General features: G+C 47.9%; 1 protein-coding gene across 1 annotated transcript in view; it reads left to right on the plus strand.

Moving 5' to 3' along the window:
* The window catches only part of MAP2K1 (mitogen-activated protein kinase kinase 1), an 80,500-nt gene that overhangs the window by 26,282 nt on the left and 37,283 nt on the right, over positions 1–16,935 (plus strand). Inside the window, exons 2-3 of the mRNA XM_028099941.2 lie at positions 12,179–12,389; positions 13,812–13,958. Coding sequence (XP_027955742.1) covers positions 12,179–12,389; positions 13,812–13,958 — 358 coding nt within the window. The remainder of the gene's footprint in view (positions 1–12,178; positions 12,390–13,811; positions 13,959–16,935) is intronic.

Consider the following 16,935-nt stretch of genomic DNA (forward strand, 5'->3'; position numbering starts at 1 on the left):
GCCCAGGCTTACACACGGCACACGCTCACACACACAGTTGCACACGGCCACGCACACTCGGATACTCGCACACATGCTCGCAAACTTGCACACACTCGCACAGTCGCAACCTTGCACACACACTCGCACACACCTTCGCACACGCACACGCTCGCCCATGCTCATACACTTGCACGCACACACAGTCTCACAGTTTAACACTCACCCTCGCACACTCGCACACTCATACACACACGCACACACACTCGCGCACACACACATACTCACACTCACACATTCACACACACACAGCCTGGTGAGAGCAGCGACCTAAGTCTTCCTCATCTGTACCTTCCTAGCGTCTAGCACAGATAGTGCCTGTCACACAGTGGGTGCTCCATGATAAATCTGCATTGCGTTTTCAGAGCTGTGGGCATAAATGGGTATAAGACAGATGTTTGCTCAACCTCCCTATCCCCTTCCCTCCTCTAGATTGGAGCAGTCCTGCAGCTTTACATTCTCATGGTCACTTTTGCCTCTCTAGGACCCGCGGTTCCCTTTCTGTGTTTTTGTCTCTTCTTTTTGCTCTGTGTTGAATCAGCTTGGAATTTGGCCCTTTCTTGCTGGTTTTCACCAAACAACAATAAGAATGAAATATACACAGAGCTGTTTTCGGGCACAGCAGATTGGACTGAAGGTCTGGGGTAGGGAGGGTGTATTACATTATAGCAATAAAGACAGCTTAACTTCTAGTAGTGTGAATTATCTTTGGTCTTAAATGACCTTTTGCCCCTTTGCCATGGTGCCTCCTTCCTTCTTGTGCCACTTTACAGCCACTCTCCAAACAGGCTTCTCCCATCTTATTCTGTATAAATCATTTCTTCCTCTGCTCCACCCTCCATACTGTTCAGGCCTGCTTCTGCCTATGCTGTGGATCAGGCCCTTTTAAACTATGGGCAAGCCTTCTGGTCCTCTGGTACCCTCTGCTACCAGGGGCTTTGTTAGCACAAACATTTACCTCCCCCGCTTCTTTCAGAAGACAGAAGCCAGCACAGTTAGTTTTGGTTTTAGTTAAGTTTTGTTCTCTGTGGTATGTGATTTTACTTCTGCCAGGTAGGTTTTGACCCTACCAGGCCAACTGCTATTAATTCGAGGGCCTGACTAGTAGTTTTCTACAAAGTGAGCACTTGTATGGACTTCTAGTCATGGTCCTGAGACTGGGTTCCGTGCGCATTGCCAGACAGTGAAGTAGAGAGTGGAATTTTTTTTCCCCAGAGATGATGTGTGCTCAGAGGTGAGGTTTGCTGACTCCTCTTGTGGGTACTTTGATTAAGGAGAATGGCCAAGGTTTCATAAACGTGTTCGTGTATTTAAGGAAGGACTAAGTCTGGAGAACTGATGATTTCTCCGTGTGGACTAGAATTGGAGACACATTTTGAATCTGTGTTTCTTCTGACTGTATCTTCCTGCCTTAGCTGGGCTTTTGAGCATTGGCTCTTTCCCTTTTTGCCCTGGGGACCTGAATGTCTTCATGGTTCTGGGTTAGGAGGTCTAAGATGATGGTCACTTTGGGGACTGTACCTTTTTCTCTCATTGAAGAGCAACTTGCATTGCTGATGCACAGAGTGGCAGGGGCTATTACTACGTAGGCAGTCTCTTCCTTTCTCTTTTTTTAAGTAGACTCCATGCCCAACGTGGGGTTTGAACTCATAGCCCCGAGATCAAGAGTCATACGCTCTACTGGGCCAGCCAGGCACCCCTACATAGGCAGTTTATAAAAGGTCTTTATCTACGTCAGCTTCTTAAGAGCAGGGAATGGGTGGGGTCAGATACATCATTTTTCTAAGGCCACAATCAACCAGCTTGTCCTTTCAGGAACACACCCATTGTGTGGCCACCACCAGACCCAGTGCTCCCTTTCTTCCTCGGATGGTGACCACATATTTACTGGATGTTCCACTTGGGTTGTCCATAGTGTTTTCTCCCTTCCAGTACTGCCTGCCGCCTCCTCTCCACCCTGCCTCCCTCAGTAGTCCCTTGGCTGCCTTGTGGCCACCTGAATTTTTACTGCTTCTACTGGCGTGCTTCACCTGGGCAGTGTCCTTTCTCTTCCCTTCCCGTTCCACTCAAAATGACTCAGCCTTGGATGTTCCTCTGAAAGGAATTCCTCTCTGGCTAGATTTAATTTGTTGCCTTTCCAGGAACCTTTTAGTGGAGTAGAGCACAGTTCTTTGCCTCAAAGGAATAAATCGCTAACAGGTAAAAATACCTGTGTGATCGCTGATCGGGTGGGGAGTTGTTTGAAGGACATGAGCTCTTTGGCTCATGGTGTGGAGAAAAGCTAGCTTTTGGAGTTCCAGCCCTACCTAGTCTTGCTTCTGGCCTCCATTTCCGTTTCTGTAAAATGGGAACAACATATGTAATGTTTAATGTTGTGAGGGTGAAGTGAGTTAATGGGAACAACATGGCTAGCATTTAAGAATCTCAGGTCTTAATTTCATCTAATTTCATTTTTTATCAGACAATTATTATGTCCCCGTTTTGTCCTTATCAAGTAAAGCCTTTATTCTTTTCATCCTCCATCTTCTGAATCCGCCCCCACCCCGTCTCCAAATTTCATCACTTTTTTTTTTTTTGGTACTCCAGAAGATCCTTTAGAAATTAATTCATATGTGGCTAATATGAAACAAATTTTTTCCATTGGAGAAGAAACCATAGTCTCTCAGTTCTTTCAAGCAACATGACACTCTCTCTCCGACTCAGGATGTTGTTCAATATTTAAGAAGAGTCTGTGTGAGTGGGTGGTCCTGTCACTCCAGAGGTTCCTCTGTGTGGGTGTGTGCGTGTGTTTTCATCGTGACTCTCTGCAGAAACACGCCACGGGAAGGCAGTTTGTATCATTTCAGAAGGCTCTTTGATTCCAGGGAGTATTTGTGGGTTTTGTTTGCTTTTGTTTTGTTTTCGAAGGGTAGGAATATGTGATTGTTTATCCTTTTTTTTTCCCTTTTTTTTTAAGTAGGCTCCACGCCCAGTGTGTAGCTTGACCTCACGACCGTGAGATCGAGAGTTGCACGCACTACCAACTGAGCCAGCCAGGCACCCCTGTTTATGTTTTTTTTTTAATTAAACCTGTTTTCTTGACTTTGAAAGACATTTGTTGATTGGTCTGGAAGCTACTTGATTGAAAATGAAATTAAAGAGAAACACTTGTCCTGACCCTCATTTTCTTTTTCCTCTTAAGTTACAGTTCTCTAACACTTGCTGTTTATCACAGCTTTATTCTCCGTTTTCTACAGGGCAGACCACACTAGAATGCCCTTTCCCCTTCTTTGCTGTCTAAATTTTATTTATCATTATAGACCCAATTCGGGGCCCCTATCCCTATAAAACTTACACTGATTATGCCAGCATTTCCTGAACTACAGAGTTGTCAGTTGTCAGAGTTGTCCCAGGCCTCTTGAGAAAATTAGGGGAACTGCAAAACAGTCTTTGCCCCACAGTCTTTTTTGGACGTGGTGGTGAAACCAATGAAAGGCAATAAGGGCAGTTTTTCTTTTTTCTTTTTTTCTTTTTTTTTTTTTTTTAAGTAGGCTCCATGCTGGGCTCGAACTCACAAGAGATTAAAGAGTCAGTTGCTCAACCCACAGAGCCATTCTAGTGTCTTAAGGCAGTATTTAACTACATTGTATATTTTTGCCAGATTATTATGTGAAAACATGAAGATGCAGGAATTTCATCAGTAGAATGGGGCTGACAGTGGTGATCACATCATGGTGTTGTTAGACTAAAGGGACTCATCTACCTTTCGCAGAATGCCTGTCACACAGTACTCAGTAAATCAGTAGGAAGGACTAGCAAATTAATGTTACCCTTACTAACCAATAATTACTAACCAATACTGTTAAATACTTGTTTAGCACGTTAGATGATTTCAGCATTTTTTACATTCCACTCTTAAATCTCCACAACAACCTTTTTTAATTTTTGTTTTTTTAAGTGAGCTCCACACCCATTGTGGGGCTTGGACTCATGACCCCAAGACAAGATCAGGAGTCACATGTTCTACCGACTGAGCCGGCTGGGCACCCCATCCACAACAGCCTTTTATTTCTCACCACATCATTGGCTTAAATGCCCTTAGCTGCCTGTGTTCCTCTCCTTGCTTCCCGAAGGGTCTTCTGGTGCTGAAATGCGTGCATTCTCAGAGAAGGCCTGCGAAGATAAAACAGTCCATATAGTCTCAGAGGAAAAGGCAGTGAGGATGGGAAAAGGGTCAACGTGTGGACAAGAAGTAGTGACCACGGGCCTCAAGCTGTACAGCATGGGAAGGCAGCCGCTGTGTTTGCAGAGATGCATGGCCCTGGGACTTAGCTGCAAAGTTCTGTCCTTGGAAAACTGCAGGATGAATCTGGTTTTAGGATTAGAGAACTTTAGCATTGAAGAGGACTTTAAAGACCACCTAGTTTAACTCTGTTTTACCTGTGGGAACAGTCGAGGGGAAAGTAACGTGAATAGCTCACAGACTGAGTAATTTCCAAGTTGAACCCAAGTCCTCTGACTTGCAAAGCCCTTCACACTTACTACTTAAGCAAAGAGTATATGGCAGCCACATGCACGTTTGTTGTTGTTTTTTTTTTTCCTTTCTAGTAGTCTTATGTCCCACTGTGAAAGACCAGCTCTGTGCTGACCCAGAAGCAGCTCATTTCTTACATATGTCACTGGCCCTGGAAGTGGATCTGGGGGCTGCTTCCAAGAATGACTGTGAGACTCTGCTCACCTCTACGTCTGTCAGCAAGCAGAGGAGAGTAGGCGGCCAAGATACGATTTACATTAGCAGCCAGCATCAAGGAAAAGGGAAAAAATACTTTTGCTAAATTCAGTGGAGCACATTATGAACCGGGCAAGGGAACGGCTGTACTGAAGCGTGTCTTCCCACAGCTGCTTACGAGACTAAGCCCAAAACTGGGTTCAACACCAACACAAAGCAGAGGTCTATTGCTGGGGGAGGAGAAGGAAGCTTTCTCCTGCCCAAGAACTGCCACAGATGCAAGGTCGTTTTGGTTGCCATGGGGAGGAGGGGAAGTCCATGTTCACAGGGCCTGTTTAAGACTGAGGCTGACCCAGGACAGGAGAGAACTTCCCTATTGCTACCATTGGCACAATGGCTGGCTTCCCAGGCTGTATAGTTTGAGGCCTGCGGTCATCACTTTTTGTCCACACGTACACCCCACTGCCTGTTTTCTCATCCTCACTGCCCTTTCCTTTGAAGCTGGACTGTTTTATCTTCGCAGGCCTTCTCTGGGAATGCACGCATTTCGGCACCGGAAGGCTCTTCGGGAAGCAGGGGGAGGAACAGAGGCAGCTAAGGGCACTTTAAGCCAATGACTTGATGAGAAATACAAGGTGGTCACAGAGATGATATGAGGGTGTTATGTAAAAGTAATTGCCCTCAACCCCTGGAGGAGAGGCAAAAGCATGGAGAAAGATCCCACTCTGTGGCCAGGCATCATGGGACAGTTCAGAGCTGAGGGAGGAGTAGGAACACCGAGGGGAAAAAAAAAAATCTCTGCAGCTCAGGCTCCACTCTGACCACGAGATAAAACCCATTGCTGGAGAATTTGGCAGCCTGTGGTGCACGGAAATTACCAGTGTTCACCAGAAAACCCAAACCTAGCTCAACTCCCAACGAATACACGCTAACAGCATGACCGAAGAGTGTGCCCATTTCTAACATAAAGATGATGTACCTCAGTCCTTATTCTTCTATTACAGTGTGTACCACTCAATGCAATATTAAAAGACACAAAAATCAAGAGAGAAAAAACCTGCAAGAGATAAGGCCGTTGATCTAGAACTAGACTCGGAGATGACCCAGCTGTTGGAATTAATGGACAGGGGCTTTAAAATAACCTATGATTATGGACAACATGCATGAACAAATGAGGAATTTCAGAAGAGATGGAAACTAAAGATAAAGTGAAAATGCTAGAAAATTTTAAAAACATGACATCAAAGGTCAACAGGTCTGGGGCGCCTGGGTGGCTCAGTTGGTTAAGCGACTGCCTTCGGCTCAGGTCATGATCCTGGAGTCCCGGGATCGAGTCCCACATCGGGCTCCCTGCTCAGCAGGGAGTCTGCTTCTCCCTCTGACCCTCTTCCCTCTCGTGCTCTCTATCCCTCATTCTCTCTCTCTCAAATAAATAAAAATAAAAAATAAAAAATTTTAAAAAGGTCAACGGGTCTGTCAGCAGACTGGAGGAAACTGAGGAAAGAATCAGTGAGTGACCCTGAAGATAGGTTAGTAGAAATTATCTTAATTGAAATAAAAAGTATCCAAACTGAGACACAAGGAGGAAAGGAATAAAAAGAAATCAGATCACAGCATCCAAGATATATGTACATAGAGAGAAGAAGAGATAGACATTGAGAGAGAGGAGACACAGACAGACACGGACCTGACTGGAACTTTTTAAGGAATTGGCTTATGTAACTATGGAAGCCTGGGAAGTCCACAGTCTGCAGGGTAGCCTGGCAGGCTGGAGACCCACGGAAGACTTGAGTCCAAAGGCAGCCTGCTGGCAGACTGTGAGGTCATTCTTCGTTTTATTAAGGCCTTAAACTAACTGGATGAGTCCCACTCACATTACGGAGAGTAATCTGCTTTACTCAAAGTTCACCAATTTAAATGTTATTCTCATTCCTCCCCCCTCCCCACAAACCCCACTTTCATAGAAACATTCTGAATAAGTTTGACCAAATATCTTAGCATTGTGGCCCTGCCAAGCTGATACATAAAATTAACCATCACATGTCCCCTTCTGGTTACTGCCCCCACCCAAAAGCGTGTTCACTTTTCTACTTTATAACTGCATAGATTAGTTTTGCCTTTTTTTGAATTTGACATAGATGCAGAAGAACACGTACTTTGTTGTTCCATCTGGCTTCTTTCTTACATAATCCTAGAATTTTATTGCCTGGTTAAGCAGCCCTTCCCAGAGTGGCCTGCAGGGTTGAGGGGTAAGGGTATAGAGCCCCTTCTCCACCATGCTGTTTGGGGCTGGCCTAAACTGCACTCCCTAACACTGATGGGCTAGCCTAGGGTGGAGTCTGGAATCGGTTAGCTGGGCCTTTGGTCCTCTCTGCCTTCTCCCTTCAGGCCCATTCTTCTTTCCTTATACTCTTTGTTGTTTTATTTTTTAAAGATTTTATTTACTTTTTTGAGAGAGAGAACATGAATAGGGGAGGGCAGAGGGAGAGGGAGAAGCAGGCTTCCCACGGAGCAGGGAGCCTGATGTGGGGCTTGATCCCAGGACCCTGGGATCATGACCTGAGCAGAAGGCAGACGCTTAACCCACTGAGCCACCCAGGCACCCCCTTCTCTTACACTCTTTGTAACTCCCACATCCCCCCTGTCCATGGTTTGACTCTGTAGAGAACCCTAAAGCCAGTTCTTTTCTTTTTTCCCCTCACATTTCCCTTCTCTTGAAAATCTTCAGCTTTTCAACCAGAATGCACACTCAGTCTTACTCTCTGCCTCCTCAGCTGGTTGTCACATTGACACAAGCTTGGATCTCAGAGACACCTAGACAGCTCTCCCCTCCCTTCTCTCCTCCTCCTCATGTACTTTTTTTTTAACTGGGTGTGGAAACTGAGTACCAGAAAGGGTGGTGGCTTGCCCAAGATCTCACAGATGAGGGGGGAGTTGCAGTCAGTCTCTTGATGCTGTTTGCCCCTGGCTTGGGTCTTCTGCCTGTGCTCTTCCTTCCCTGCCCCAGTAGCATTCTTACTTTCCAAATGTCACGGGGGAGAACTTCCCAACTCCCTGAGCTCTCCGAGGACACCCGCCTGCCTGCACTGGGATCTTTGCTCTGCTCTAGTCCGGTGATTGTCATCCCCTGCTCTTCCCTCTGTGCTCCTTCCTGCTGCCACCCAGGCTAGAGCAAGGCTCAGGTGACAGACCACTGGCTGGTGTTTGCATGCTGCTGTGGCCCTGTTTGGTGTGTGGCAGTTGGAAGCCCCCTTTCCTTTGTCTAGACGTCCCCTCCCTCCCCCTTAAATCATTCCTTTAGGTCAGCTTCCCATTTCAGTGACCATCAGGGTTGGAGATGGCAGTGTGGGGTCTTGAGCTCTGTTCTAGGAGTTGGGAGAGCTGGCCACCAGTAAGCTGTGTGACTTTGTCCTCTCTGGACCTCCGTTTCCTCACCTGTAAAATGGGTCTTGCAGGTCCTTCCCTGTACCACGTTTTACACTACTTCCTGATTTAAACCCCCGAGCCACAAATGCAAGATTCCAGTTGTGGCAGTGCATTAGGCTTAGCAGATGGGTGGGATGAGGGAGAGGGAAGGAGATGTTCTTGCCCATAGGATCATCCTTTCTCCACCCACTTCATTGTGCCTCCCTGGTGTTTTCAGAACACAAATGACAACCCTTGTTTTTCTCCACTTTCCTTGCTCTTCTCTGCATTCCCATTTCAAACCTATAATCTTCTTGTATCTTGATGAACTTGTGTTTACTGTAAGACAGCCACGGTGCAGAATTCATGTTGCTGTGAGTTATTTTCTCTCTCCTGTGGTGCATGGGGTGATGGGAGACAGACATTCACAGCTGGTCCCGGGAGAGGGCTGTGTGTGTGTGTGTGAGAGAGAGAGAGAGAGTTATTGTTCTGGGCTCCAGAGTCCTTTCTCGATCCATAGTCCTGATTTTGCTGGTTTCAGTTAAAGCCAAAGATTGTGCAGGAGACAGGTCCTGGTCCTCTGAGATTTGGAGCCTTGTGGTGTGGTTGAGGGGTGACAGGCTCCTCTCGTCCTATCTTCTTTGCTGGAAGCATTTCACCTTGGGGTCAGGTGGGGCAGGAATGAGCCTTGTTGAACATCCCTGACTCCCCATACAGGAGGAAGCAGTACTAAATACTGCTGCGTTATTGATTGATTTCTTTTTAATGAGTACTGAAAGCTGTTTAGATGCCAGGATTTTCCTTTTACCTTCAGATAAAATCCTTTGTCTTTCTTCCTCCGCAACAGTTCTTAAGAAACTTCTCAAGGGTTTTAAAAGTTGTTACGGGAAAGGCTTCTGGATCCCACTCTTGCTGCCTTGGCAGCTCCTACTCGCCCTCCAGCCGACCCGCACCTGACCTGACACTAGTGTAGAAGCGTGTCAAAATTCCATTGTTCCTTCACTTTGGTTTTCTGTTCTGGCTCTCCCCTGGTGAAGGAAGCAAGCATGGCGTTGTGCCTCCATTTGACAGAAGAGAAAAACGGAGATGTGTCAGAGTTCGGTGAGCAGTCTGTGGTCGCACGGCTAGCTGTTGACTACTTTGGGGTAAGAATCCGGGGTTCCTGATTACTACTGACTCGTCAGCTTGGCAGCACTGCCCCACCCCCAGTCATCAGGAGAGTCAGGGCACCACAGCGTGGAGTCTGTGCTGTGTCCCTCTGTGGCTCAGTCTTCTGAAAGCACAAATCAGGAGCCAGCTCCTTAGCTGGTGGGGGGAGGCGGTTAGACGGGTCAAGCATAGGTGGTCGAGGAGGGAGGAAGCCCATACTGAGTTTTTCTTCCTGAAGGTGGGAAAATTACTTATTTCTGCAGAGAGCTGGGAAAATGAGCAGAGTCAGCATTTCTTCTTTTTCTTTGCCAGCTGGATGGGGTTTCTTGTGGCCAGTGTTACTTGCAAGGCAACGTTGAGCTTGAGATGCAGGGCAGGCAGGATTGCATCTGGCGCAAATGGCTCTTTGTGGAGGTACCCCATCTTCATGTACAATTGAGCCCTGCTATGGCAAATGCCCTGCACTAGGATCTTACCCGTGTCTGCATGTTGCCTTCCTTGAAAGTATTGAACTTTCTGAAGAGGTGGTATAGCATTACGGTTAAAAATAGAGATTCTCTTTGCCCAGGTTTCCATCCTTGCTCTGTTGCTTACTAGCTCTGTGACCTTGGGGAAGTCACTTCACCCATCTGTGCTTGAGTTTGCTATCTGATGTGGATTAAATGCATTAGCAAGTGTAAAACAGTACATGGTGCTGTGAGGAGAGTGACTTCCTTCCATTCACTTTTCCCCCCTCCCTCCTACCTGCTCAGCATGAGGGCGTGTTTGACGGAAGCCCTTGGAGTGGACTGCTGAGCCCTACAGGCAGCTGGAACCTCATCGAAGTTTTAGCTGTGGGGTTTGTCTGCGTTTGACAGGTCTCTCCAAACATTGTCATTGATGGGTTCCTGAGAGTCAGGAAACCTGAAGGTGGCTGTGCCCTCCCAGCCATGCTTGTTCTGGGCTCCTACACCTGAGAGACTGGGGCAGCTGTGAGACTTAGTTGAGCCTTTCAGCAGGATGAGAATATTACCAGGCATCTTAGTCTGTTCAGGCTGCATAACAAAATGTCATAGACTGGTTGGCTTAAACAACAGAAAGGTATCTTCTCATGGTCCTGGAGGCTTGAAGCCCAAGATGAGGGTCCCGGCATGGTTGGGTTCTGGTGAGGTCTCTCTTCCTGGCCTGCAGACAGCTAGCTGCCTTCTCTCGGTGTCCTCACACCACCACCTTTGGCGTGTGCCTGGAGGCAGGAAGGCTACCTCTCTTCTTATGGCCACCAGTCCTATCTGATTAGGACTCCACCCATATGACCTTATTTGACCTTATTTAACCTTAAGCTCTTAAAAAAAGTCCTGTCTCTAAACATACATACATTGGGGGTTAGGCCTTCAACATATGAATTTGAGGGAGACACAACTCAGTCCATAGCACCAGCCTTCCTTCCCCGAGAGCTACCCAGTGAGGACACTTGGTGAAAACAGCCTGGTGTCTTCTGTGGCCCTTATACTGTTATTTGTAAGGTATGTTGGATCTTCCCATAGACTGGGGAGGCGGGAGGTCTGGATCTCCCTGCCTTCTTGAGAGTTGGAATAGAGAGTGAATGAAGAGTGGAAGATTATGCTTACCTGTCAAGCTCAGAAATGGCGTGTATGTTGGGGCTTGGGCACCAGCCTTCTGATGTGCTCTGTCTTGCCACCCGAGTTGTTGGTTTAGACTAGTACTAAAGTCACACGAAACGTAGTGGAAGCTCTCTTTACCACCGTCCCCTTAACGAACTCCCAGGAATAATGAATGCTTTTCTGTTCTCTGTAAACTCAGTACTGCCCACAAGCGTGCTGAATGCACAGCTCACAGGGTGCTCTCTGCCCTGCCCACTCGCCTCAGCACCCACTGGCTGAATTATGTGCTTACCGAGAGCCACTTTGTTCCCAGAGTCATTTGTAAGGTTGTGGCTGCTATTGTAATTAAGTAAGGTACTTAAATATCAGATAAACTGGTGAAATATGCCTGCAAATGAAGTGGGTCCCCCCCCCCCTTTGAACGCTAATTAAAAGCCATGGAAAGACTAAGTCCAACTCACTAAAACATTACTATAAAATTAGGTGAGCATTAAGATTGGGGGAAATCCTAAAACTCTTGCGATTTTATGTTGATATTCTGTATCTACATTTTTACTCCACTTTAAGGAATCAGGTATTGGAAATGATAGTGTATCATGTTCTGGTTCATGTCAGGAGGATGGTGTGGGGCTCTTCCCAGTGGAATTTTACTCAAAGAGAGGGACTTGCCCTACCTACGTTAGAAGATGGGTGAATAAATGCACATTTATATATATTATGCAAAAATAAAAATTTTAGGTAAATATTTTTAGGATTCTTTGCTTTGATTAACCTGGTTCTTGACCTAATGACATTAGAGAGAAGAGTTTCTACTGTTACCATTCAGTTTAGAGCCTGTCAGAGCCTGTTTTGATGGTTTGGTTTGATTTCACTTTAGTGGTTTTAGGAAATAGATTTTATTTTGTGTACGGTGTTAATAAATCCAATACTAGTGGGGCTTTTGGAACTGGGGTTTTAAAGCAAATGAAGGTGGCTCATTCTGGATTTTAGCAGATTCTTTGGTTCCTTCTGTAGACTTGCAGCATAGTGAGAGAGACCGAATTTCCTCATTTGACAAATGAGGAAACCGAGGCCTCAAGAGGAGAAGGGTGTCAGTGGGAAGGGGTGTTGGGTGGCGTAGTGGAGGAGCAGGGCTACCGTGCGTGGAACCCTCCCCCAGGACCCATGCACTGGTTCTCCGGTCTGGCCCCGGAGCTGAAACTCTCCACCACACAGATGCTCCTCTGGGGGGACCCCTCTGATGCTGGTTGTGACTCGTGCTCTCCCTTTGGGACAGGACCAACCTGGAGGCCTTGCAGAAGAAGCTGGAGGAGTTGGAGCTCGATGAGCAGCAGCGGAAGCGCCTTGAGGCCTTTCTCACCCAGAAGCAGAAGGTCGGGGAATTGAAGGATGACGACTTCGAGAAGATCAGTGAGCTGGGTGCCGGCAACGGCGGTGTGGTGTTCAAGGTCTCCCACAAGCCCTCCGGCCTGGTCATGGCCAGAAAGGTGAGACCACTCAAAAAAAAAAAAAAAAAAAAGACTGAATCAGGTTGGCCTTGGTGAATAGGTAATTGGATTATCTGTATATGCCTAGGGCCTGTGGGAGGAAGACTGACTTTTCACTCACTACATTTTTGTGCGGTTTGAATTTTGAGCTCCTGTTATCTGTCAGATTATACGATAAACACCCTGATGGTGTGTTAGTGTATTTATCCCCACCCCCAGACTGGAAAAGAAAGGCAAGTGACCTTCCTTAGCTTTCTGTGTGCTCCGGAAAGAATGCAAGGGTGCCTGTTTGCCATTATCCGGGCAGGAGAAGCCACTTTCATTTAGGCAGCCCCGGCGATGCACCAAATGCTGGTTTCAAGTGGTTTGCCTGAGCTCCGGCCCTGCGGGCGCTTGGCCTGCATCCCCCTGCAGTGTGGACATCTCTGCTCCCCGCCGTGGCCGGCGGTGTTGGAGCTGGACTTCCTGTCCACCCGGGGTCCTCCTCTTTCCATACACAGCCCCTGCTGTGGCAGGGCTGGGCTCTTCCGTGGTTCCCGGCACACGGTCTTTAATCCCGTCCGCATCCATTTGCTCGGCCGCCTCTTCCCTCTTCTCAAACAGTGCCCACAGCGGTAAGCACTGCTCCCATGTCCTCTGGCACTCCTTGTCTGTGACCCTTGCTAGGAGCTTAGTCTTACTCAGTAGCTGTTTTTTTTTTTTTCTTTCTTAAGATTTATTTATTTGAGAGCGAGAGCATGAGAGGGGGGAGGGTCGGAGGGAGAAGCAGACTCCCTGCTGAGCAGGGAGCCCGATGCGGGACTCGATCCCAGGACTCTAGAACATGACCTGAGCTGAATGCAGTCGCCTAACCAACTGAGCCACCCAGGCACCCTTCATAGCTGTTTCATATGGCAGATGTGTCTGTCACCTGTCTTCCTGGGTGAAACCAGTGACAGCGTGAGGGGCACATAAGGTGGCACCTGAGGCCCCGGCTGAATCTCCACCACCTCAGGCTCCAGAGGTCAAGGGGCAGTCTCCTGGGCAGCTCAGGTCCGCATACCCAGTTCCTCGTACCCTTCCACCCCCACAGCCCTCGGGTGGCAGCCAGCCTTGACAAGGCTGCTTTTCCTTCCTCTCTCAGCTTCACAAATCCTTTGGGAGGAAACCCTTCATTCAGCTTTGTTCTTTGGAGGGGTGAGCCCCCCTTCCTCACTCTGGGCTCTGGGAGCAGAGGCACAGCTGTCCTCCCCTGGTTACAGCTCCCCCAGTACCAACACCTGCCTTGATAGGTTGGCACTGAGTGCTTTGGTTGGGGAGAAACTTGCCCGTGTTCTCTCTTCCTACTGTTAAGAGCTTAAGCATTGAAGAACGCTTCCATCCGTCCCTCCATGCATCCATATATTTTTAAAGCCTCTCTTCCCCCCACCTTTTTTTCCCCAGCTAATTCACCTGGAGATCAAACCTGCAATCCGGAACCAGATCATACGGGAGCTGCAGGTTCTACACGAGTGCAACTCCCCCTACATCGTTGGCTTCTATGGTGCGTTCTACAGTGATGGCGAGATCAGTATCTGCATGGAGCACATGGTATGTGGCAGCCTGTCAGCCTCTGGGGCAACGGCCTTGGAGTCGGAGGGCTCTGGGCTCGTCTTTGCTTTGGGAGGCACCTGGCTGCCTCCCTGTTCCTCCCTGGATCCACATCCCTGTCTTGGGCATCTGGGAAGCCTGACTCTACAACCTGGAGTAACCAAAAGACCACAGGCCTCTTTCCTAGGTCCCCTCCTCTCTTCAAAGAGAGGTGGCAGCAACCGGGTATCCCTGGTAGGTAGGCCTAGAGCACACCTCCCAGTTTTCTTGTCCCCAAGGTTTAGATATAGGGTGAAATCTGGTTAGTATAGTTTAAATCCATTTATGATGTGCAGTGTTGTGTGCTAGGTACCCGGTTCTGGGGTTATGGAGATGAGATATTCCTGTCTTCAGAGTCTGTGGTCTGCTTGAAGGACAGTCTGGAGGGGTTCTTTGGGCGTACAGAGAAGTAATGCCACCTGATGCATATCAGAGAGGGCAAGTAAGGGGGCACTTATGGGCTAATTGTGTGGATGTGAGCTGCCACTCTAAGTACCATTAGCTGCCTGGAGTCCCTTCCTCCTCTTCCCAGTGCCTAACCGTAACAGTAATGGCGTCCACAACAGTAATAATGCTAGCAATACTAACATGGATTAATGTGTTGGGTGTATATCATATCACGTACTCTCCAACGCAGATTAATATTTTATTACATTTTCTCAACACCTCATTGGATGGGTAGATCATCTGCATTTTACAAATGAGGAGACTGAGGCTCAGAGAAGTGAATGACTTGCCCAAGGTCATGCAGCTAGTTAGCGGAATCAGAATTTAAACCGAGGCTGTTGGACCCCAGTGCCTGTACTTTGTTGAATCCACTGGATAGTGATTGGGCTCTGTTTCCATCCCTGATGCCAGAATTTCAGAGAGAGAGGCTGGCTTTGTGATCGCTATTTTTTCCTGTCCCCATGAGGCAACAGGGGACTTTGGAATCTGAGATGTTTATTCATATCTCCCTCAAGAGAGAAGTAGACACTGTCTTGTTTGCCACTGTGTCTCCAAAGCCCAGAATAGCCCTGGCACACAGCAGGTGCTCAATAATAATTTGTTTATAGACTGTCACCTTCTCGTCAGGACCTCGGGCAAGTTTCTTTCTGATTCTGTTTCCTCGTTTTGTAAAACGGCCATTACTCTGCCTACCTCCTTGTAGACTAATCCTCGAGGATTAGTGAAAATAACGGAGTCAGTCTTGGCGCACCGACTCCAGGCCTGTCTTCTGCGAACGGTAGTGCTTGCTTCATTCTTGATGGAGCCGAGAGCTGATGTGACTGCATCTGCGTGCTTCTGACTGCCGTGCTTTCAGTCCTCGGGCCGGCAGAGTGTCCCTCAGCAGCTCTGCTTCCTTCCTGATCCTGGATCTGCCCTGACCTCTGGAAAGAGAGCCCCGGTGCCTGGTCGTAATGAACTCCAGGAGCACCCTCCCCGGGAGGTTTGTCCCTCACTGGTGCCCCATTATTTTGAATTTCTCTTCATGGTAACGATCAGGAAGTGCCGTGCACACTCTTGCAGGCATCTGCTGACTGGTGTGGTGCCATATGGAATGTAGAACCTGAAATGTCTTCTGCACGCCTGAAAGTTACTGAGAAAGCTCTCGTTCTTCTTGCTTGAACAGGAGTGAAGCAGCCTCTGGGCGGCCTGTGAACATTGCTGGTTTGGTCCTCCCTCAGCCTTGGGGTGCTGATATTTTCTCCTTGGGTCTTAGCCTCACTTTGGTGGGGTGCGGCTCAGGGGGAGGGGGCTATTCCTTATGCTTTGGGTTTCTTGGGCTCTTGGTCCTGTTGATGGTTGGTTTTCTAGCTCTAGCTCAGAGTTTTGGAATGAAGATGTGTAACTGGCAGTAGAGGTCCTTGAAAACTAGAAGGGGAAGAGGCTGGAGGTAATGGTGAGAAACCAGTGATGGGGAAGGCCAGAGGAGCCTTTTTCCTCTCAGCTGTTGCCACAATAATGGAAGGCGGGTGGCAGCATGGCTAGACATAATAGTAACTAGCTTTCCCATTTTGCACCACTTGGTGAGTCCTTTCCATGTTATGTAAGTTATTAATCACATCAGCCCTCTCCTGTGAGACACAGTGTGGACCACCCTCCCCAAGGTGGAACAAGGCCTCGAGAGGCTTAGTAATTATAATTAGTTCTATAGCCAGTAAGTGTCAGAGAGCTTAATTCTAACTAGTGTCTCTAACCAGGTCTGCTTTCTTTAAATTTCATGCTCTCTCAGGATTTTCTCATCTGTGCAGAGAAATGTTTGGACCAGCTCTTCTCTGGGGGCTCTTCTGTTTTTGGCACTTGCCGCCAGTCAGGGTTTACGTGAGTTAGCTTGGGTTGGGCTTCATGAACACTTGTAGTGCCTGTAATGTGAAGGGTGCCACAGGAGCTGCTGGGGGGATGAGGACCCTGTAAGTGGCCTCTCTGCTCCCCAGAGCTGGTCACAGGCTGGATGGCTGTGCTCTAGGGCCTTCTTAGGTGAGGACTTCTGAGCACCGGCTCTGTGTCATCTCATGCCTGCTGTCTTCTGACCCATCAGGTAATTTCCTGAATTACCTCCACGTTCTGTGTCACTTGGTGTTCCCCCTTTGTTAGAGGAACCAGGATGCTATGTGTAGGGTGAGCATGGTTGAACTCCTGGGTGCTTGCCTCAGAGGTGAGGATTAGGCCCCAAACATTGATAGCCAGTGGCCTTTTTGTTTATTCAGAACTTGCTGGAACCTGTTCTATTAGCCTTATGCCACCTCTTGCCATTTGGAGTTCAGTCTTTTTATTTGTCTTCAATGCACCTGCAATGAGGCTTCCTTATTCTGGAATCCTTTATTCACTTTGGATTCATAGATATTGATCACAACCTTTGTGCCTCTTGCTCTGTCCTTCCCACCCAACCTTTCCCTCCAGGAGGACAGGGGGACTCGGGACATGACAAGGGTTGGTTTCCCATTCTCTCAGCCCA

This window comes from Eumetopias jubatus, unplaced genomic scaffold (assembly GCF_037043125.1).
Source record: "Eumetopias jubatus isolate StellerSeaLion01/CBP00866 unplaced genomic scaffold, mEumJub1_p1.0 scaffold_7, whole genome shotgun sequence".
Lineage (NCBI taxonomy): Eukaryota > Metazoa > Chordata > Mammalia > Carnivora > Otariidae > Eumetopias > Eumetopias jubatus.